Raw genomic sequence first — 22,541 nt, forward strand, 5'->3', positions numbered from 1 at the left:
CCTCTCAGTAATAATTGAAAGTATTTCCATTTAGTCAGTCTTGACCAGTCGGTTTCACAAAGACTTCACAAACAGAAGTAAAGCCTCTCCAGGTTTATGTCAGCGAGCTTGTGGGTTTCATTAGCCTTGGCCTGTGAAATATTGGACCAATAAGACAGCACTGTTGCCTAGGAATAGTAGTTACCTTTACTGGCTTGCAGGAATGATGGTGGCTCCAAGGAATAGCAGCAAAAAAAAAGGACAAATATTCATCATTGCTGTAGAGATGTTCTTGTTTCTGTGGTTCTTTTGAATCTGGCATGATTTCAGTTTGTGGAATGTCTGCTTTCTTCTGCGTTTTGCGAACATGATCGTTCTTGTCCATCCCCATTCCCTCAAGCTGTCAGGGCCAGTAAGCCCCTTAAACCAGTTGTTATTCTAATGGGCAGCAGAGGTGAGATTGCTCATGAGCTCGTGAGAAAATACTTGACTTGACTTCACTTTTTGACTTCAAAGATCTCCTGGTGACATCTGTCATCTTTATTCATCTGGCATTTAAAAAAAAACAAACCCTTTACCCAATATCAATAAAAAGTACATATCAAACATGTGAATAATTTGATTCTTGACTTACTTTAAAAAGTTAGGCAGTCATGTTTCTTGTTGACCCATTAAACATTAGGAAATGTTTTGTTTATAGAATTTCGGGTTTAGTCGTACGTCTCAGTTCGATGCTTTGCTCTGGCGGTGCACAGCGGCGGCGTGTGAAATGCCAGGGACTTATCTGGATATACTCAGGAATGTGACGAGGGACCGAGGTGTGAAGATGGAGGCCTGTGGGGCGTCTGCATGCGTCTCCCAGGGAAAGAAGTGCCATCAAAGAAACGATGATGGCTGCTGCGCGTGAGCTGAAAAATAAACTCCCCATTACATCTCAAGCTTGTTCACACGTCTCTTCATGTTTGTGTTGGTCTGTACTACGTTTGCAGCAAGCCGATCTAAGGCCAGCCTACGCCATATTTCCTCTCCACAGTTTTGGCACATTAGATGAGAGCATGGCGAGTCAAGCTGTTGTCTATTTGAATTTTTTTTTTAACGTTTTTTTTCTTTTTTTGTTTTTTAATTATCAAACAAATTATTGGGTTTAAAAGCTGCACATTTGTAAGAATATCTAGATGTCATTGTACAATTAAATTCAGATTCAGATTTTGTTAAATTACTTTCATGCATCTCAATGTAAGCTTGTCTTCACCTTTTATGATTTATCCCTCCGCATGTCAACGTGAACTGTACTATAAAGTGCTCACAAAGTTGTCACCTTGGTGAACTGACAACGTCATGGCGACACGCTGTTCCTGATGGGAGGACAGTTTCTTCATGCGCTCCTCCATCATGGAACCGGCCCACACACATGACAAGATTAATCACTCACCTCATGTCAGTTCTTGCAGGAATATGTTCGTTAATGCTGCAGAGATCACGTTGGCTCTCTGCAAGTAGTCGTTTGACCTCTTCTCAATGCTTTTCCACATGTGGAAATAGTTTTCATGTGTGAATTTATTGATTTTACATGTTCTTTCTCATGATCATTGCTTCCTGCTTCTGTTTTTGCCTCGAGGCTGAGTTGTAAATCGGATGCAAATCCAAGAAGACGGCACAGCCATTTGCATTGTTTAGACAATCCTGCATTATTTGTATGTTATATGTCATTTTGTGTATCTGCTTGAGTCAACAAACATGTGCTCATCCCTACTAGTAAGTAGTATGGAGCATAAGAATGTACTATGATTAGGTATACAGTACTCTCTTATGCTACTAATCCATTATGGCGTCTATGTAAGATAAGCTCCTCCCACCTGGGAACTGAAATGATGCTCATCAACCAAGCAGGATATCTAATACACTTAAAAACAGATTTGTAGTTGTAAATTGTAGGTTCCATATATTTACATATACAGTATATATATATATATATATATATATATATATATATATAATCTCAATTGTCGCAGCTGTTTGCTGCTCATTGAAGCCAATATTTTTGAATGGCTTTTCAATTACTGCTCACATCCATAATATGATTTGCATTAAAGCTAATTCGATAGCTGTGAACATTCCCAAGGAGAATTCTCTTATCGTCTATGATTTATCCAGGGGAGAAAGGAATATCGTTACGCTAATCAGTTTCATTCTTAGAACAGACCAGGGACGACTGTAAGCCTACGCTTCTGCCCAGACACTCCCCACAGATCGTGGTGTATTCTGTTCTAAGTTGCCGTGCTGTCAGCTTGTGTGAGGAGTGTGTGTGTGTGTGTGTGTGTGTGTGTGTGTGTGTGTGTGTGTGTGTGTGTGTGTGTGTGTGTGTGTGTGTGTGTGTGTGTGACCTCATAAAGTGCCAGCCATGCAGAATGGTAATGTGATGTCATCGGAGCAAGCCAAGTCATGTCAGAAGGGAATGATCTAAGGAATGGGAAGAGACCTAATTGGATGCTTTTCCTTCTCATTTTTATAACACCGTCAGAACTAAAGGATTTCTGTCTTCTCTGCACTTTGTCTAATGTGATTAAATCAAATAAATAAATAGTAGGACTATAGTCAAACATACAATATCCGCTAAGCAGCAATAATTTATACGCTGGAGAAAAGACAAGATGTTTCCCCCTTTATCCCATTCAATTGAAGAGAGAAAAAGGAGAATAATTTATTAAGCTTCTCATAAAATGTATAATTGCTATATTCAAGCCACAATATGACTGTGATTTAAGATTACAATTTCCTTTTTAGTGTCATATCTCTGAAAACATCCAATAATCTAAAGAGACCTCTGTGTTCTTGCCTTTTTGACCACGCCGTTGCCTCTCCCTCAGGGAGTCTCAGGTTGCATCCGTCATAATCAAAGGGGGAAGGAGGAGGTAGAGGTGAACAATGTCTCCTCTCAGGAATAAGGCCTGATCTTCCACGTGTTTCAAACGACCTTGGGTTCCAGGGTAGGTGCTTTGTCATGAGCACACCTGCCTCCTCCGGAGACCGCTGGGACCTCTTTATTACCTTCAGGCTGTCTACGACAGATTTTTGTAATAGAATGCAGGTTAATTTGTGCGGGCTAAAACTCTTTGCAGCGGAAGACAAATAATGAAGATAAAGATTTTTGTTTAAAAGTTTAAGGTTATGTCTTCCCTGGAATGACAGCCCAGATGATTTGGTGCAGAAGGACCTTCTTACATAATGATGTAAGAAACCATATCCAAATATGAAAAGGGATCGAATCAGCATTCCTTCTGAGTTTATTTGCCTTTTTTGTACAACTGATGTTGGTTATTCCCAGATATTAACAATGAATATTTATAGCATCAGGATTTCCACATAAAATCTGACCCCAGGTCTGAATGTTGAAGCTTTGGAAAGCTCTAAAAACAAGCTTGAGTTTGAAACATGATCCCAGGATGATTTTCAGCAGTGGATTGAATTGTGGCTCAAAACTTCCATTTAAAGCATTTTAGAAAATGTCAGGAAAAAGAAACTTGCAGCGAAGGAGAGCGGGGAAACGAGTCAGGCGGAATGTCTCACCTGTATGTCTTATCACCCGGTCCATCTGATCCTCAGTGCTCACAACAACGGTGCTTTCAGCCTGTCTTTATCTTCACACTATGGTTCACACAATGAACAAAATGTACTCGTTTTTTTAAAGTCTATCACTATGTTTTTATGGCTCCACATTGAGTCGGTTACTTTTATTCATCCATCAATAAAAAATTCGATTTCACAAATATGGGATTAAACAACTTGAATTCAATGTAAGGACTTCTTTACCGTTCATGCATGTATTTTCCAAGGACACATCGGACACTTGAATTGTATCACTGGTACAATTCCTGCTGATATTTTTTATGTAAAATGACTATTTTTTTCCTCCAGATGAAGGTCTGAAGAGCAAATTGCAAAAACGATATTTACTAAAAGCAGATGTTTGTTGTGTCACATCAGTTTTGAAGGTTACAGACATATTGAGCAGATCATTGTACAGCAGTTTAAAAAGGACTTTCAAGCATTGGTGGTGCGGCGAAAGATAATTACAAGATTCTTAAAGGGACGCATAAATCAATCATTATAAACAAATAAGACTGTTTATTGATCTGTTATTGACTAAATATACAGTTTACACTGTATGTGTGTAAACTGACTCAGGTAGCTGAGACTGAAGGCTGTTTGGCATCAGGATGTGTCTAAGGGTGAGGCTGGTTTAATATGGTGCCACAGAACAAAAGTGCAAGGCAGAGGGTGACTGTAATTAGTCAGCATGCATGTGAAGATAATAAAATAATTCTTCAGTAATGAGCGGAGCGTACGAGGGAATAAGGTGGGCCGCGGGTTGAGTCATGTCCTCCACAATGAAGTTTGAAAAAGTTTCACTTTTAATGACGTTGGAAGATCAGTGATGAAAAACTGGAAGTTGTGTTTGTTAAGCCGATTTGGACTAAATCATCCCTCAGAACCTTCATCATGACCTCTGTTTGTCCACAGCTGTTGGATTTACATTTGATTTTTCCTTTAGTTGTTACAGCTCCACTAGTTATCATCACAAATTGTCTTAAATTGTGTTTATTTTGTCAGATGATTGATGGTGTTTGTTTGTGTGTTTGCAGTGGGAGCTGTTGTGGTCCCTCATCCTCCTCTTCACCTTCTGTCTGCTGCTGGTCTGGTTTTACTTCTGGTGGGAGGCGCACAACGACTACAACGAGTTCAACTGGTGAGTAGAGACACAAAAGAGAGGGCAGGTCAGACACCTGTCCGCCATATTGTTACCGATGTAAATAGATTCTTTGTTGCCTTGTTTATTCCCTAAATAATCATTTTAATCTGCGTCAGGCTTTAATCTTAGCGCAGGTCACAGATTACACCATTACATAAATGAGATGAATCCCAAATAATTTCTTGAATGAAATAAATCAGCTGTTACTTTTACCTGAATGGAAACATAATTCAACAATTTCATGCAAAATCAAACTCTAAATTTTCCTTAAAATAGAAGTAAGACCTTGACTGAAATTAATTATGCAGATATTAATTATGTACCTTCTTTGCATGTCACCTTTTCTTCTTCATTCATTGTCCTCCGTCTTCCTACATTCGCTTCCTAGTCTGAGCTGAAATAAAAATAGACTTTCTCATTTTGGATTGTGCACTAATTCTTCACTGGTATGACAATGAAGAGAACTGACAACACAACTTTCTTAAACAAAAAACAAAACAAAACAAAAAATCACTAAAGAATATTCATTATAAAAAAATTTGTAAGCAGATTAAAGAAATAATTAAATAAAAGTAAAATATCAGTTCTATTTTAATCATAAAACTTCTGTCGGGTTAGCTAGTTGGTGAGTGTAGCTCATTTCCTAACAAGTGGGTGTTGTGCATTTTTACTTGAAAACAAAATATTTGTATTATTTGATGACAGCCTGACGATGAAAGGCATGATGTTGACGGTCCCGTTTTTCCTCTTTCTGTGTTTTTTTTTTCTGACTTCCCCTTTTCTCAGCATCCACTACTCTCAAAAAAGCCTCTGTCCGTCCCTCAAATTGCCTCCCAGCTCTAGTTTTATCAAAAAATCTCATTAAGGGTGGACTAATGTCCTGCTTTCCTGCTTTTTACTGAGATCATCACAGCGATGCCATCCCTTCCGTGGTTCTGCTCTGTTGATTTGATAGCAGGGTCCACCTGCCTTACATTAAATACATTCACAAAGGGCCGGGAGCATCGCCGCTGCTGGAACCACTGATAAGGCTCGGAAGCAATTAGTGCTCCTGGCCTCAGCTGTCGGGTCAAACTCCCACTGACACTCCTACTCCGACTGTGGCTCAAGCAAGTGACGCTCTTCACTTCCTGACGCACAAGCCAAAAAGGCAAAACGTGACGGAAAACAGCTGTCTGCCATTTACCACCCATCCATTCATATTAATCACATAATCTCTTTAGTCTTGAGTCTTCCCACCGCCGTGGTCTGAGGTCGCTGTCGTATCCGTGTTCCCAGTCCATCAATATTCATTTGCAAGTCAGTCTCGAGGTTTTTAATGTGCCCTTCTTTCTTTTAATGCAGCTGTCCTCGAACTGCAGCGATCCGTTATTGTGATTAATATGCTAGATTTTCTGGCTCCAGTATCTTAAATGTAAGAATTCATGGGTTATTTGGCTTTTATGATGGTAGATAAATTGTTTGAACTTGTTGGTTGGGCATAGAAGCAACAAAAGATTTCTCTCTCACACTTCTTTTCATAATTTTTCAATATTTTTTTGCACTCGACCATCTGTGGTTAATCTTCAGACGACACCATCGCTATCCCAAGATTTCTGTTGTTAAATTACAACATATATTATGAAAAAAAGATATTGTAAACTGCAGTTTGAATGGGAAGTTTATATACTATAGATCAGTTTTTGCTGATTGAATGCAGGCGAGCTCTGATTCTGTGAAATCCATTTTGTTGACCCTGCAGGTTCCTCTACAACCGGTCTGGGGAGTGGAGTGATGGCACCGTTCCCATCCTGGCCACCACCGCTGCCGGCTTCACCTACATTTCATTTTTAATGGTCAGACCTTTAAGAAATATCATAGTGATGTAGATGTAGACACATTGATGTTACGTGTGATGAAGTTGATCAGCTTCACATTTGTGCGGCTGGAGACTTGGTTTTTAAAGTTTTCTGGCCCTCTTTTTTTGTAAATTGTTTGGGGGTTTTTTTCTTGTGTTTTCAGGTTTTAGCACTTTGTCACGTTGCACTTGGCCAACAGCTGAATTTGCACTGGCTCCATAAGGTAATGACATGTTTTTGGATGTGGATGGATGGATGGATGTTTGTGACTGATTGAAAACTGTGAGGTGCAAAAGGATGGATTACATCTGTTCCTTCTTGTGTTTTTCTATTGTGTGTGTGTGTGTGTGTGTGTGTGTCATTACCAGTAAGTTGAACTTGTCCTGAACTTAGAGTTGGGATCTCTTTGTCCGGGCAGCGTTGTGAAAGCCGAGTGAACGACCTCGTCTGAAATGATATCAGCAAACCAAACACAAGGACCAAACACGGTTTGGGGTGGGAAAGGCCCGCGAGTTGTTTTGGGGGGTTACTGTGCGTTGTGTGTCTGTGTGGGTGTGTGTGTGTGTGTGGGTGTGTATGTGTGTATTTATCCAGAGTGACAGCCTCTCTGGCTGACTTTCTATTTTTCTCCCCTTCTGTCTACACAGATTGGAGTGTTTGCTGCTCTGCTTACCACTATTGTGGGGGTGATATCTGTCAATCAGACGTGGGACCAGGAGTGGGACGTCATCCCCATCTCCCTGCAGGTCAGGAGACCCAAACAGAAGGAAGCCTTGAATTGTATTGTGTGCACGTGGCTTTCTGCATGTACTTATGTGTTGAACAATGTCATCGGGGGAGACAAAGATGACGCCAATAAATAGATAATCAAATCTGATCTGCACAAAGGAATCTGAAACCGTCTCACGTTTTATTACCACCTCTCCTTATCTCACCTGTCCCACCTTCATCCTCTCTCCTCTGCCTCACACTCCTCTCCAGGCCACGGGTCCGTTCCTGCACATCGGGGCCCTGACTGCCGTCACAGCGCTGTCGTGGATCGTGGCTGGACAAGTTGCCCGTGCAGAAAAAACCAGTATGTTCACTTTTGCAGCACACAATTGAATTTACACTTACCTGCCATGACCATCCGTCACACATGCATGCGCACACAAGAAGAGTGGTAAATGATTAACACTATGTAGACAGAGGTCAGGACCTCACTGGTGGGTGTCGGAGATAACGGACATTCCTACAGGCTCATGTGATGTTTTGCAGCGGGGACAAGGTTTTTTTTCCCCCCAAGTGGAGGACGCTTTCCGGGGAAAAGCAGCTAATCCAGCTTCTTCTTGGTTCTGATGGAGTGTAAATTAGAACTAAAACTGTCTCCTCGGAAAGAAATGACAACCAAATGCCAGTAATTCTAATTAAAAATACTATATTATGTAAAGCTGTAATTTATTTGTTCTCCTGGGTACAAATCAAAACTTGTTTCAGTGGTTCAGCTTACATCTACTGATGCCTTATTTCATCCAGACGTGTTTCATCCTTCCTTCTTCAACAACCTCTGTATGGTTTGTATGGTTTCCCCCATCCCTCCATACGTAACTGGGGTATATTCAGCCATCACTTGTCAAAACCCTCCTGACAGAGTTAAATTAAATTTGACACGTCCTCCGCCGGAGCCCTGAAGGTGTGCGTCTCTGAATTGGTTTCTACACTTCCATTATTTTTACACTCTTCCAGACGTCGAACGTCATCCTGTCGTTATTCTGCCACGATGGAGGTCGTGATCCATCCACGTCAACACAAATTGACTTTCTCTAGTAGCGGGGGCAATTTTTCTGGTTTGGTTTTCAGGTGGAGCTTCTGTAATTTCTAGTCTTTATAAGATCACCTGCTGCTGGCCACATTCTGGGGGTGTTGTCGTTATTCCTCCTAATATCCCAACCTCAACTGAATTTCCCTTCATTTTGAGGATTCCACAGAGACAGTCGTATTAACGTCTGCCTCCTCCCAGTATTCCAGGTTGTGATCATCCTGCTGTATCTCAGCGTGCTACTGGGCCTCTACGTGGTTCCCCTTTACATCACCTCCCCCTGCATCATGGACCCCTCCACCCTCAAACAGCGTCCCGATGTCTTTGGCCACCAGGGAGCCCCCATGGTGAGACAGCTGACACTTTGCATGCACCCCATATGCATCCTCTGTCAAACAGCCTGATATTTGCCCCGCCTGACCTCAGCGGTGTTAACGACACTCTTTCAACAGACAGCGGCGCTTCATTCGTATTTGTTCCCTTTTTCAGTTTTCTTCTTCTGCACGTCCTTAGGCTATTCTCGTCTATTAATGACCTTGTGGTTGGGCGGCTGAAAATAGTCCACAAACATAAGCGAGTGAGAACCCGGAGCCTGAAGCTCTCACGCCCTGATGGGTGGCAAGGATATATATTTCCTCCTGGAATTTTTTTTTCGAGATGCATTTCGCCGCTTAATGGCGAAAGAGCACCGCATAAATTGCTGATCATATATTCTGACATCTCTGCAGTTGTTTTTATCACCACATCTCTTTTGCAGATCAGATTTTAGATTCCATCAAAAAGCTTTTTAGCCAAGGATGCTTCCAAAAGCCTCATTAAGGCATGATTTATTTACGCAAAAATACATTTTGTGTTTCATTCTTTGCTCTTATGGCGTCTGAGGGAGGGGGTTTTGTGCTTGGTACCACATCTGTCTCAGTGTTGTGCAACACTTGGAAGGAAAAACAGTAGATTTCTGGTAATTCATAACTCACTGGCATCAAAACACACCCTCCCTCTTGCGGTATTTGTGTAAAGTGATCGATCCTCGCAGTGGAATCTAAAATTAGGAGTGGCTCCGCCAGGCTGTGAGAAACTCCCACAAGGAAAAAAAAGTCACGTGACTGGACTCAGTTTCATAGAAGGATATAGAATATTGATCGAATTCCTCTCCTGGCGGTCACTGGCATTATTCACCGGATGCTGTTCTAATAAATGATTGGAAATGATTGATCATGACCTAAGCTTTAATAGTTAAACAGTTTTCTTCAGAGGAAGTATTTTATTTTCATGCCCGGTATACTGCACTGATGTTTATTTGTCGCTTACAGTCAGGTCCAACTGTTAGGTCAATGTTACAGCAGCGTTCCTAATCAATATGTGTTTGTCGTTATGTGTGTATGTGTGTGTGTGTGTGTGTCTCCAGCTCGCTCCAGAGAACACACTGTGGTCCTTCCAGCGAGCTCTGCAGATGAACGTCACCGGGCTGGAGGCTGACGTGGTCATCGGGTACACGCCCACTCACACACAAGCCAAACAGTTATTTAGTGTTCTAAACAAAACCTTTACTAAACACGAAGGGACTGAATACGGCATCGCACTTTTTCCATTCTATGACGCCCTAATCCATATTCTAATAAGGTTCCATCTGCATGGCTGCCGTCAGGGTTTTGTTTTCTGCATTCACATCTTAATCTGGATCTACTGCAAAATTCAGTGTTTCATGTTCATCCCTTTTAAGATGTCATCAACATTTATTCATGCATGATAAATGGAAATGATGAAAAAAACAAACTCTGTCTCGCACAAAAAGGTAGGAAAAAAATGTATGCATTTCATGACATTAACAGAACATGAAATAAAACATAAACTTCACATACTCTTAACAGATTGTATACGACATGAAATGGACAAAGCATAACATAGCACCATCATTTTAACAGGAAGTAGATGAAGGTATGACACCACCACGATAATAACAGTGGGTGGGCTGAGTTTCGAGAGGCCTGCCCTGAAGGAAGAGCAGAGGGGGGATTCCATACTGGCCTCGTATATGATAGATAGTGGGTGTACATGTCTGCTCATGCATGGGCAGTGATGCATCATGATGGATTGTTGGAGGTGGGGAGTATTGCTGTGCAGCTGCGGGGTGTACTGTATAAATGTTGAGGAGTCTTTAGTCGCTGCACATTTCCTTTCCAGTATGAAGAGGTGGATGGGTGTGTGTTGGCTTCAGGTCATTGACAGGTGGGGTCATATCTGGGTGAAGTAATGAGACTTTGATGACAGCCAGGGCAACAGTGAGGCTCCAGTCCTGCAGCAGAGCAGAAAAAACAGATGCTTTATACCATAGTCCATGCAGGCATGAACTCAGGGGGGGGTTTCACTGTTCAGAATTTGAATTGCAAATCTTGAGATTAGGGTTTTTTTCCCCTGATCTTCGTCTTTTGTGTTTACTAGATGCTAGGGTTAACGAAGAATATACTAAGCAGCATACAATTGGGCAAAACATTTTTCCCCCTCTCCCTTTCTCGTTTGCTCTCAGTTGACATGATTTCAACTCCTGCCTGTTCTGCACTTTGGCATTAAATACTGTAATCAGGCAGATGAACGCGACTGCTGGAGCACACACTTAAAAATCAGGGATTCTGTCTATTGCACAAATGTATAATGTTGAATATTGTAAAATATCTGACGTGCACCTTTGTCTGATGTTTAGTTTGGATGGCGTTCCCTTCCTGATGCACGACCGCACGCTGCAGAGGACCACAGACGTGGAGAACGTCTTTCCGGACAGGCAGACGGACGACGCCTCACGCTTCAACTGGACGGATTTGCAGCGGCTCAACGCCGGACAGTGGTTCCTGAAGGTACTTCCTGGCTGCTGATGCAGAACACTTCATTGGCATTTGACAGTGTTGTGCAGCGATGTGTGATAAGGAGCATGCACCCATTCAGTCATCAACACTTGACAGCATGAGTCCTCATTCTCTGATCCTTCATGACGTCTTCTTGTTTCATCTGAATACTGAGATCCATTAAAGCGTCAGAGACACTCTCCTGTGTCTGGATCAGAGTCAGCCAGCGATTCAGAATAATTCTTTGTGTCAAGTGCGAAACTGTTTGGCCTTGCAGAAGGAAAACACAGTGATGAAAGGCCATGAGAGTCATGTAGAAGTACCTACCTCCTGTTCTGGTGCCCTATTATCATTCATTCGTGCATAATTATACAGCACAGCATACAAGAGGAGGATAAATTACACATTTCACTGCTGTATTCATTGTGTAATTGAGTCTAACTTCATATCCTAACTCTAAATTAAGATTTTTACGTTGTTTTTGAATACCTTAACTCTAAAGAGAACAAATTGCAGTACAAATTTAAAAAAAATTCTTGGCTGTAAAATGTAAGTATTTGAGACTGATAGTTAAATCAAAAGGTCATTAAACTTGCAAAGCTTAAGTGTTTTAAAGTGGTAAAATGAGGCACTGAAGAGAAAGCATCAGATCTGCTTCTTCTGTGTGTTTTCACAAGGAGCGTGGAAGCAGTGTAGCAATAAGTAATGTGAAGGAAATGAGAAAACTATTTTTATTTCCCGTGGGCATTCTCCAAAGAATACATGGATGGATTCTTTTATCCATAGCAACTTTATTACGACTGAATTATTGTCCATAAATGTCCAAAAAAACAGGCAATGGATTTTCTTGCAGCAGAGATGTTAACACCATCCAATGAGTTATATTCTGGCGAAACCAGTCGTGATCTCTTGTGATCTTCATCCTTGTGCTGTTTTCGTGGCGTCTGTGTTTCAGGATGACCCCTTTTGGATGTTGCACATGCTGTCGCCGCACGAGAAGGATGCGATTGCCAACCAGAGTGTGTGCAGCCTGGAGCAGCTTCTGAAGCTGGCGTCCTATCACAACATCACAGTGGTTTTCAGGCTGAGGAGACCTCCAATGGACCACCCCTGCTACCACAGCTGGATTAATGATACGCTACAGGCTGTGCAGCAATCTGGTGTCCCTCAGAGCCTGGTAAGTGTATAGCAACATCTAATCATTGCTATGTAATCAAATGTACTGGTTTCAAATAGAAATGAATCTAATATTTTATATTTTAAGTTAGGTTGGGTGATGGAAACTACATGACGCGTTTACACCATGTGTGTTTCCTTATCTGGATTGGGTGTCGTCATACAGATCGTGTTTTAATCCTGGGTGTAAATGGGGTCAGCAGTAACAGTATCCTCGTGTGTAGGTGATGTGGACTCCAGATGAACAGAGAGCTCAGGTGAGACAGCTGGCGCCCGGTCTGATCCAGACCTCCGTGGACAAACGGAGTCCTGAAAGCCTCCATCAGGACGGCGTCAGCCGTCTGCTGCTCCGATACAACCAAGCCAGCATGCAGGAAATCGGGTAGAAACACTCACGCAATGAATGCTGATATGTTATCAGATTGGCACCGTAACACGCAAACGTGTGTATTCTGAATGCATGGCTGCTTTCAGAAACCTCTCCCAGAGTAACATCAACCTCACCCTTTACACCGTCAACGAACCCTGGCTGTACTCGGTGCTGTGGTGCAGCGGGGTGTCGTCAGTCTCCTCGGAGGCCCCACATATCCTCAGTAAGGTGCCTTACCCCATCTGGCTCATGGTGAGGACGTTTCTTCTGCTTTGCTCTAAGCTCCCACTGAGTAGTTAAGCTCGAACCTTCTTTTTGAACAAAGTTTTTAATCCATTTTTTCCCTTTTCTCATTAAAAAAAAAAGTAGCTTCATAAAGTAACCCCATGTTGAATAACGGCCAATATTAAAAGAGAACCTCTCCTCCTCTGCTTTATCTTCATCTTCTCTGTATTGATATTACTGAGGGACCCCAGCTTTAAACCCAGCTCATCTAATCTGTTTATTTCCTGCATCGAACGCGATATCCTCTCATTTTCGACCCCCACCGGAGATCCTAGCGCGGTACAAAGACACACATCATCGCCATCGGAGCCTGACTCAGGGCTTCTTAGTTCAGTCGACTCCGCCCCTCTGGCAACTACCCCCCCCCCCCGACCCCTGCTGTGGTTTAGAAGTTCAGTATCAGGGAAATAGCTAGAAAACACTCTGATGTTATGTCATTGTGAGCACACGTCACGGTGATTTCACCACCATGATGATGATGATGTTGACAGGACGTTCCTTTTCCTTCAGTGTGACTCATTACAAATGAAGTGATGCTATCTCATTCCTCAATACTGGAAACCTCTTCCTAGTATTTTGAGTCATGTGTTTATCATCAGCGGTTTATGCAGTTATCAACAGAAGTGTTTAAATCGGTAATTGAATAACTCTAAATATGCATAATCTCTGCAGCGTATTGCTGTCAGTGTTGTTCCTTCAAAACGATCTCCCTCCCTCAGATCTGGATTATAATCTGGATGTCGATCACAACAACAATCATAACCTCTGACTGTCATTGGTGGAAGTTTATTAAAATACGCTGTTTTATAGGTTTATTAATATTGGATTTCTCCCTCTACAAAAAAAAACAACAACATGGCGTTTAGGTTAACTGGTTACACTAAATTGTCCGTAGTTTTCAGAGGGTCAACCCAGATTATAAATAGGAAATCAAGAAGATGAATGGATGAATGAATGAATGAATGATTTGTTGCATGCTGATGTATAGCACCACCCAGTGGTGGACGCCTCTACTGATTGAACCTATTCCTTTGTGTGTGTGTGTGTGTGTGTGTGTGTGTGTGTGTGTGTGTGTGTGTGTGTGTGTGTGTGTGTGTGTGTGTGTGTGTGTGTGTGTGTGTGTGTGTGTGTGTGTGTGTGTGTGTGTGTGTGTGTGTGTGTTTCCAGAGACCAGATGTATACTGCCTGTTGTGGGTGTCTGCAGACCTCTTCTCCTTCGCTGTCGTTTTAGGAATATTCGTTTTGCAGAAGTAAGTATAAGTAGAGCCATTGATCCGACGCAGTCAGTCAGTCACTAGCTAATTCCTGTGAAGCAGCTTTGTTATACACACACACACACACAGATCCCACTCTGTAGAACATCATTAAATAACAGCTCATGTGTTAAGATGCACTTTCTTGTGTGTAAATGAATTTATTGATGATTTGATCGCCTATTTTGAAGGAAATGCTGGGGGGAAAAAACCAATTCTTTTCAGAACATGTATATGTTGACAGAGAAGATGCATTCTGAATGAGCTAAAGACAGTATGTAATCTCTTCAGCCAGTATTTCTTATCATCCATTGGAGACTTCGGTCCATTGTTTCCGTGGTAACGCCGGAGACAGAAGCCCTGCTGTTGTCTATGGGATGGAGGAAACTGATCTTTGGTTGTTAGCTCCGGGCGCAGCTTAGCTCTGCGTAGCCCAGCGCTCCAGTGGCTGCTGCTAGCTTCTAAACTGACCTCTCTTGTCTCCCACCTTTTTTGTCCTCTTCCTCGTTCTCTCTCTCCTCTGCCTGATGTGCATGCTCTTGTCCTCTGCTGCATTCTGGCATCTTCTCTCAGCTATCACATGATCAGGTAACTGGGTCACCTCTTGTGGCCCGAAGTCTTCTCTCCTTTCACTCTATTTCTCTCTTTCACTCTCGTTATCCACTCTTCTTGATAGGATCTTTCTTTTTACTTTTTTCTCTCTATCACTTTTTCCTCTGTTTTATCATTATGGATGTGTCAGATTCTCCTCTTCACATCATTTCAACTGTCTTTCTGTATTTCTTCTCTACCTGAATGGTTGAACTGCGCTGCTGCCACTTCCCTCAAACTCAGAGCTCCCATCTTTATTCATGTGGGCTAAGTAAAATGAATGCTTTCCACCCACCAAGCATTTAGCAGCCAATGAGATTTTAAATTTATTATCCCTTTAATAAAGCTGAATGACGTCAAACCAAAGTGAACTACAGACCTGCATTCATTAAGGGAAGTGCTTCAGCATTAGCCTCTATCAATGCTGATGAACTTAAAGTTGGCTTGTTTGCATTTCTTTTTTTAAAGCCCCTGTGCATCACTCACAGTTCCCTGTGATTAATGCTGTCCTGTTACACTAGCTGAAATTTGAAAGGAAAGATTTTCTTTTTTGTTTTGTTTTTTGGTTGATTCTAAGATGCAATTTTAACATGCAGGAAATAAATTCCTCTGATACAAAAATATTGCTTAATCTAAAATCTGCATGTTTAATAACAGCTGCTTGGATGTTCTTTATTAAATTAAATATAAATGTATAACAGGAGGGCAAAAATATTTTTTTTTGTTTTCTCAGTTTAATTAAAAAGTCTGTTATTTGCATATTAGCACTTTTTTTTGTGTTTTGTTTAGCTGTCTTATAATGAATCCCCTCTGACCTCACATGTGACTCCTGCAGATATCGAATGAGCGGCATGCGCAGCTACAACCCAGAACAGATCATGCTGAGCGCCGCCGTCACCAGATCTACCAGAGATCTCAACGTGATGAAGGAGAAACTCATCTTCTCTGGTGAGACGCTCGCTCTGTGACGAGATACGGACATGTTTGGATGTCTTCTTGTTGCTTTTGGTTGTTTGGCCTCTGAAAAAAATTCCTCTCTTTACACAAAAATAACCTCAATTTCTGTAACCATGAACGTAAAGATGGGAATTTTGAGTCTCTGATGCCAAACTGGCATGTCACCAATCCCCAGCATGCATCTGTCTGTCTGTGAATGCTGTCGCTCCTCCTCTTCCTCTCTTCCTCATTGAAGGTCAACCCCAGTAGCGGCCTGCGTGATGTGCACCACCCTCTGTCCATGCTACCACCAGCGTGACTTCTTCCTTTATTCCATGCATCCCTCGTTACTGCCATTTCTCCAGCTCCTCTGCCATCCTTCTCCTACATCCATTCATCCATCCATCCAACCCTTCATGCACCAAACCATCCATATACTCCCACTGGGGTCAACGTCGTATATAGGGGCGTTTACTCCCCAATGTGTCTAGAAGGCCTCTAGTACTGGGGTGCAAAGGTGAGTCACATCAGAACCAGACGTTTGAGACTCTGTTATTTTCCCATTCATCCTTTACTCATTCACTCTTTTAGCTTTTTGTTGTTTTTTTTCTTCTTGTGAAAGTGATGATTGTGAAACGCCATCATGCAGGACGCTGATTTTATTTTATTTTATTTTTTAACTCTCTGGCTCCCTCTAGAGGTGGGGAATGGAGCTGGCAGTGCTGAGGAGTTATATGGAGACAATGGCTACAATTACTACACCAATCAGGGCATCAGCCAGTGATCAGGATCAGCCTGTGTGAAACCAGTCATACAGCAAAGGCGACCACACACACACACACACACACACACACACACACACACACACACACACACACACACAGCGGTCCTGTTTCAGTCCGTCTGTCCTCTTGTCCTGCCGATTAGCTGAGAGACTTCTGAAAAAACATACCCGCTTGCTTTGTGAACATTCTTTTAATATTATTTTTTGCTCATCAAAGATACTGTATACCACATAGGACTACACGCACTTTGTATCAACAGAACTCGCCAAACACACCAGTCCAAGAGGCCGCCATGAGTTACAGATGCCTGCTTCCTTTAAAGATTCGCCTCCAAGTTCCTATTTTAAGCAAATATTCCAGAGTTGTCGCTCATTTTTAACCACTGTACAGGAAATCTTCTGACACACAAGGCTTTACTGCAGCATGAGACTAAACACGAACACCTCACCATGCTCCTGCCTTACGTCAGCATTCCGATGTGCTGTTGTTCATCGAATATACTTATTTTAATATTTATTACTGAAAAACACAAACAAGCTGTTTACAGACATCCTGCCTTCTCCTCTGAGTGAAATATTCACATGTTGTATGTAAGATAAGTATTTTTGTTAGTATTTTGTTAGTGGCTGAAATCCACTCGCCTCACTCATCTATGGACCAGTGCGTTAAAGCCGTCATGATCACGTCACCTGATGTGTGAGCTGTGCTCCCAGGGGAACTGGTAAAAAAAAAAACCGTTCATGCTGAATTTTTATGGTTAATGTGATTGTGTTTTTTAATTTTAATTTTTTTTTTTAAAGATGACTATGGTGTTTTGTGGGTATTGTTCTGCCTGGCTACATATTTTTTACCCTGTGTGCAGTGCTACGTCGAGTGTTATTGTACATAAAAGATGAATTGTGGCGTGAGATGCTTCGAACAAATGGGATTAATTTGAACAATGCGACATCCAACTGCTAAATGAATTGCAATAGTCTCCCATTTAAAGGCGTTAAACCTTTTATATCAGTGCTGATGAACACGATGCTTCTGAACATTGGGGGCTGGTGTAAAACTAGTGTAAAACTGATTGCTGTAAAGCAAATGAAGTGAAATGTGAAAATAAAGCTCAGAGCTAACTGAAGGGACGTTGCATGTATCATAAGAGGATTGCCTTTTGTGTTTACTTTGAGTATTACTGTGCCTCTGAAGTAAACATTTAAAAAAACAAAAAAAAACTTGAGTTCAAGAGTTGTTGTTTTTTTATCTTAAGGAATCTTAAAGAAGCCGTTCCAAACTGTTGTTGCTTACATGTCAGGAGCATCAAATTCAAGTAACTGAAGGAGTGTTGATTCATATAAACATGTCTTTGTGAGAGCATGAGCTGATAAACTAGACATGGCTGGATTTCTCAAAATAAAGCAAACAGGGAAGATGTTGAATCTGAATTTTATTGGGCTGAAAAGTGACCGTTTTACTTCCTTTATTTTCAGGTGGCTGGACTCATATATAGAAAAATAGTCTTGTGGTTGGGGCTTTTATGATTCCAAAAGGCAAACAAGCAACCTCAAATTGACCAAAGGCTGTATTCACATCATCTCATCCATCATGGAAACATTTTTTTTGGGGGGAAAAAAACTATTAGAAAGTAAATAAACCTACTTATTTTTTAAAAAAAAAAATTTTTCAAAAAGACGTGAAAGGAATGTATCAAGGTGCATTTAGTGCTCAGTTGAACTATTTTTTGACAGAAATACTCAAACTGAAGTGAGAATGTTTCCTTTATACTAAAATCCAATAGCAGTCTCATCTCTCTTGACACTTTTTACACACTGACAGCAACAAATACACAAGGCACCATTGAGCAATGCTTCAGTTTTCCTGTGGGATGACCAGAGTTGACCTTTACCTCCTGCAGTTAAAGGAGGCCTTTGTACTTTTCTGGAAAACCAAAAAGTAAATCCTCGAGGTTCAGTAATGCAGTCTGTGTCTTATACAGAAGGGCGATACCGTTGATTTAAGATTCATAGCACTGTGTGAACATTAAGGCGTCCCCCAGCATGCTCTTCATCTATCAGCCTCCACCTCATCACACATACAATTATTTTGAATTACTGTAATTAGACATGAAGTCCATGTTTACATCCTTCCCTCCATTTGCATGGCTTCCAGCCATCCAGCGCCCTGGCGCAGGATGGCTGAACCACAGGGGAGCAGCGCTTCACTTGACTTCACTGCAAACAGCAGATTTCTGAGTAGGTACAAACATAATGTATATAAATAGACCTTTGCTAGAAAGACGTAAACGGACATAAAACGCACACAGACACACACAGCCGGACAGTTCATGGGCATAAATAAATAAATAGCTGGACAGTCTTTTAAGTTAAGAGTTGCTGTTCCCTGATTTGAACACCATGGTAGTATCTACTGTTAATCAACGTCATACATGACACTGACTGGATCAGGAGATACAAGGTGATCCCCTTTTGATAGGCTTCTCATTCATATTTCATCAGTTTCTTGTCTTATTTCTGTTGAGGCAACAGAATCTGTGGGTGAGGTTCTCACTCTGCATTAAACATCAATGTTGGTACATTTAATTACAGAATCAATCATGAGTTTTCCACAGATGTCAAAGCGCGAGTTGAGCTGATGCGATGTGATGATCCTCCCTGTGTTCTTTCAGATTTCCCTCTGTGGAAAACTGTTGCCTCACCGCACGTTTTCGTTATTTAAAAGAAAATAGTGGAAATCAGCAGCGAGACATTTTTATCATTAAAACCTATCCATAGCCTGTGCAAACATTAGCTGAAGTTCGTTTTGTGCAGGTGTCTGTTGGGGATTTCTATGGCGCTCACTTGCAAAGGCCAAGAGCCGCCCATGATGCCGGCTTGAATGGCCACACCTGTAACCACAGCCATGTCAGGATCTACAGACGTATTGGGCTCCTTCCCAAAGTACTCGCTGATCAGTTTCCTGATCCGCGGTATCCTGGTGGATCCTCCAACCAGGACGATCACATCCACGTCCTGTTTGTCCAGGTGACCCTCGGCTAACACTGTCTCGATGGGAGTCAGGATTTTCTGGAAAAGGTCCTCGTTGAGCTGCTCAAACAGCTTGCGGGTGACCACGGCCTCGAGGACAACGGGAGCAGGAGCGGTGCCGTCAGGAGACTCTGAGCCATTGTCTTCATAAAGGTGAAGGGGAATCTTGATGGTGACGCTGGGTTGGACAGTGAGGTTAAGCTTCGCGGCTTCCACAACCTGCCGGAGTCGGTGGATGTCCTCTTTGAGAGTGGGTGCGACTCCAAACTCTTGTCGGACTCGCTCCATGGTATACTGGAGCAACCTCTGGCTGAAGTCTTGACCTCCCAGCTTGTTATTCCCTACAGAAAAAAAGACCATCCACTTTAGATTTTTACATTCCTCTAGCAATGTAAAAAATTAAACCAGATTAACATTTGAGCAGATACTAGAAAAACAAGTTCTGATTCCATTATATAATAACAACTATCCTCTTCAATCAGGAATAGGAAAACAGCATAAATTATTTTAACCCATTTTTCTGAGATGTAAAGAACAACACTTTTACATTGAACAGCAGGGTCACATCAGACCCCATCTCTTCTTCCAGGAGAAGTGAAACTCATTACCTGCCATGGCTCTGGTAAGGAACATGCCTCCCTGTTTGTTGAGCAGAGAAACATCCAGGGTTCCTCCACCAAGGTCAACCACCATCACATTCAGCACATCCACTTTGTGAAGGCCGTAGGCCATGGCTGCAGCTGTGGGCTCATTGATCACACGCAGGACTTCCAGACCTGCAAGATGGGTTCAAGAGAAATTTTAATTAATCAAACATGTTCAGGAGACAAAAACACAGAAGAAGAACAATAATTCAAAAAGGATGAGCCTACCAGCGAGGTCTGCAGCCCTGATGGTGTAGTTCCTCTGTCTCTCGTCAAACTCTGCTGGTACTGAGATGACAGCTTTTTGTATTGGCACACCTAGATGCCGTTCCGCCATCTTCCTCATCTTCAGCAGCAGCCTGGATCCGATGAACTCCGGGCTTACAGAAAAGGAATGGTTGGTAAAGAGCAGGAACTCAGCGCTCCCCTTGTTGTTGATAACCTGGAAACAGGGTAAAGAGCAGAGGATGGAGCGGTTTGAGATTAACTGAGGGTACACGGTAACGTCATCTTGTTGTTAGACATAAACTGACATTTTCAGATTTTTTATCATTTAATGGTGTTAAATGTAAATATAATGATGATTGATGACAGTGTTTCACGTAGCAGATGCTCTACTCAGCAAAATTACATGGGATTCAATTATCTGCTTCATCATCTGTGTGAAACTCAAACTTGGAACATAAATGAATAAATACAAGGATTTTAATTCATTCCCCTCAAAATTCTAAAAGACAAAAGACCTCTTCTGGCTGATGGATAAAACTGGCACAGTCACAGACATAGATGACACACACACACACACACACACACACACACACACACACACACACACACACACACACAGAGGGGTACCAGAGGGTATTAGGAAGGGAGTGGCACATTTATACCATCAGTATCTATAAAAGGTGTTCAATTCGGTGCAGATCAAAATGAAAATCCTGTTGCACCAGATTTAAATGTTTGGTTATTACAAATCCAGTAACCTTAAAGTATGGTCTAAGGGCAATGGGCTCTATTTTGGATCAGGCTTTATTGATTTTAAGGGAACTGTTGAGTCTTGGAGGCATGTGCTCTTGTATTCATACAATCTGAATACAAAAGTAAAATATTTCCATACACTCCTTTTATTCATGGATATGTGCATGTGCATTTACGGTTCTTGGTGTCTGCAGTAAGTGCACATCTGGTAGCATATTCACCTTAAACGGGTACCGAGCACTCTCCTGCTCGAGGACTTCCGGTTCAAATGTCTTCCCGATGAACCTCTTGGCGTCATAAACGGTGTTCTGGGGGTTACTGTCGGCCAGGTTCACCGCTTCGTGTCCGACCAGGACCGCGGTGGTGGTGAATGAGACGGCGCTAGGGATGCTCAGCCTCCCCTCTTCGTCTGCTATCACCTCCACTTCCCCGCTGCCCGGGTGGAAGACACCGACAGAGCAGAAGGTGGTACCCAGATCCAGGCCGATCACCTTCGGTCTGGGAGGCGGTAGGTACTGCTGTCCCAGGTAGCCAGCCAGGAGCAGGGCCAGGATCACCGAGCCTGTGGTAATAACACGCATGTTAAAGGTGGGTACAGCCGGCTAATGCCCGAGTTAGCATCAAGTCGCCCGAAAAAATGTCAGATAACTTACCTATCATTGTAATTTCTCCCGACATGTTCACAATTCGTAGCTGGTCGTCACTTAAAATCCACAACGTGTCGTCAAAATGTTCACTTCGTGGTTAAATTGTGTCCGGCGTTGGCAACCGGATGATCAGAAGTGGGACTTTTTAACAAAAACACGTCAACCTTTCTTTGCGCCCGGGGAACGCTGGGTAATGTAGTTTAGTTTGTGAAACATGGCCGAAGTGATCGGCGCAGTGAAAGCTTCATTTGTACTACACTTCCTGCCAACGGATACGTCATCAATATGAAACCTGTTCGGTGACGTCTCTGCGCTCAGCCAATCAGGGAAAGCCAGGCAGTTCCCTCACTGTACTTTAAGGAACATACCGTGTGAGCGCGCTGGCACTGATTACCATTAAACTATAAGCTCTTGTAAAATAGGAATTATATATTCCTATTTTTCATCTTTATTACTTATTTAAATTTTTTCTTTCCTTTTCTCTTTTCTTCTGTATGTTTTTTTACTCAAAAACCAACAATCAGATTGATCAGATCCGTATTGACACTGTGATGTACTTTTATTTTCCACTAGATGGCGCATTTGTGTAAATCTAAAATTTATGTACAATTGTACGTGAAAAAATGTATTTAAAAAAATTAACGT

At 42.1% G+C, this 22,541-nt stretch overlaps 2 protein-coding genes and 1 long non-coding RNA gene across 5 annotated transcripts in view; 1 reads left to right on the top strand and 2 right to left on the bottom strand.

The window, feature by feature from the left end:
• Positions 1–17,877, top strand: part of gdpd5b (glycerophosphodiester phosphodiesterase domain containing 5b) — a 29,931-nt gene extending 12,054 nt beyond the window's left edge. For 2 of the 3 annotated variants that reach the window (XM_068317196.1, XM_068317195.1), the window contains 14 exons: positions 4,623–4,726; positions 6,471–6,564; positions 6,731–6,790; positions 7,215–7,313; positions 7,549–7,642; positions 8,567–8,712; positions 9,771–9,853; positions 11,064–11,214; positions 12,158–12,379; positions 12,603–12,760; positions 12,853–13,000; positions 14,201–14,283; positions 15,713–15,825; positions 16,512–17,877. In XM_068317196.1, coding sequence (XP_068173297.1) covers positions 4,623–4,726; positions 6,471–6,564; positions 6,731–6,790; positions 7,215–7,313; positions 7,549–7,642; positions 8,567–8,712; positions 9,771–9,853; positions 11,064–11,214; positions 12,158–12,379; positions 12,603–12,760; positions 12,853–13,000; positions 14,201–14,283; positions 15,713–15,825; positions 16,512–16,597 — 1,641 coding nt within the window. In that variant the 3' untranslated portion in view covers positions 16,598–17,877. Of the gene's footprint in view, positions 1–4,622; positions 4,727–6,470; positions 6,565–6,730; positions 6,791–7,214; positions 7,314–7,548; positions 7,643–8,566; positions 8,713–9,770; positions 9,854–11,063; positions 11,215–12,157; positions 12,380–12,602; positions 12,761–12,852; positions 13,001–14,200; positions 14,284–15,712; positions 15,826–16,069; positions 16,331–16,511 lie in introns of all 3 variants that reach the window. The other variant, XR_011035555.1, reaches the window with a different exon arrangement.
• Positions 4,614–7,192, bottom strand: LOC137596556 (uncharacterized). Its single transcript, XR_011035556.1, has 3 exons — positions 6,933–7,192; positions 5,053–5,123; positions 4,614–4,723 (listed from the first exon to the last, which is right to left on the bottom strand). It is a non-coding gene; the product is annotated as an uncharacterized lncRNA (long non-coding RNA).
• Positions 17,878–18,009: 132 nt separating the features above from the next.
• hspa13 (heat shock protein 70 family, member 13) lies at positions 18,010–22,032 on the bottom strand. The gene is made up of 5 exons (XM_068317198.1): positions 21,903–22,032; positions 21,471–21,811; positions 20,497–20,710; positions 20,233–20,400; positions 18,010–19,965 (listed from the first exon to the last, which is right to left on the bottom strand). Exons 1-5 carry the CDS (start codon positions 21,925–21,927, stop codon positions 19,385–19,387), a joined length of 1,329 nt encoding a protein of 442 aa, XP_068173299.1. The 5' UTR covers positions 21,928–22,032; the 3' UTR covers positions 18,010–19,384.
• Positions 22,033–22,541: the final 509 nt, after the last annotated feature.

This window comes from Antennarius striatus, chromosome 6, assembly GCF_040054535.1.
Source record: "Antennarius striatus isolate MH-2024 chromosome 6, ASM4005453v1, whole genome shotgun sequence".
NCBI lineage: Eukaryota > Metazoa > Chordata > Actinopteri > Lophiiformes > Antennariidae > Antennarius > Antennarius striatus.

Excerpts from the sequence above, each read along its gene's own strand:
- hspa13 (XM_068317198.1), bottom strand. The coding sequence starts at position 21,927 with ATGTCGGGAGAAATTACAATGATAG. Across the intron at positions 20,401-20,496 it reads CAGGGCTGCAGACCTCGCTG|GTCTGGAAGTCCTGCGTGTG; the intron begins GTAGGCTCATCC and ends CCCATCTTGCAG. Across the intron at positions 19,966-20,232 it reads CCTTACCAGAGCCATGGCAG|GGAATAACAAGCTGGGAGGT; the intron begins GTAATGAGTTTC and ends TTTTTTCTGTAG.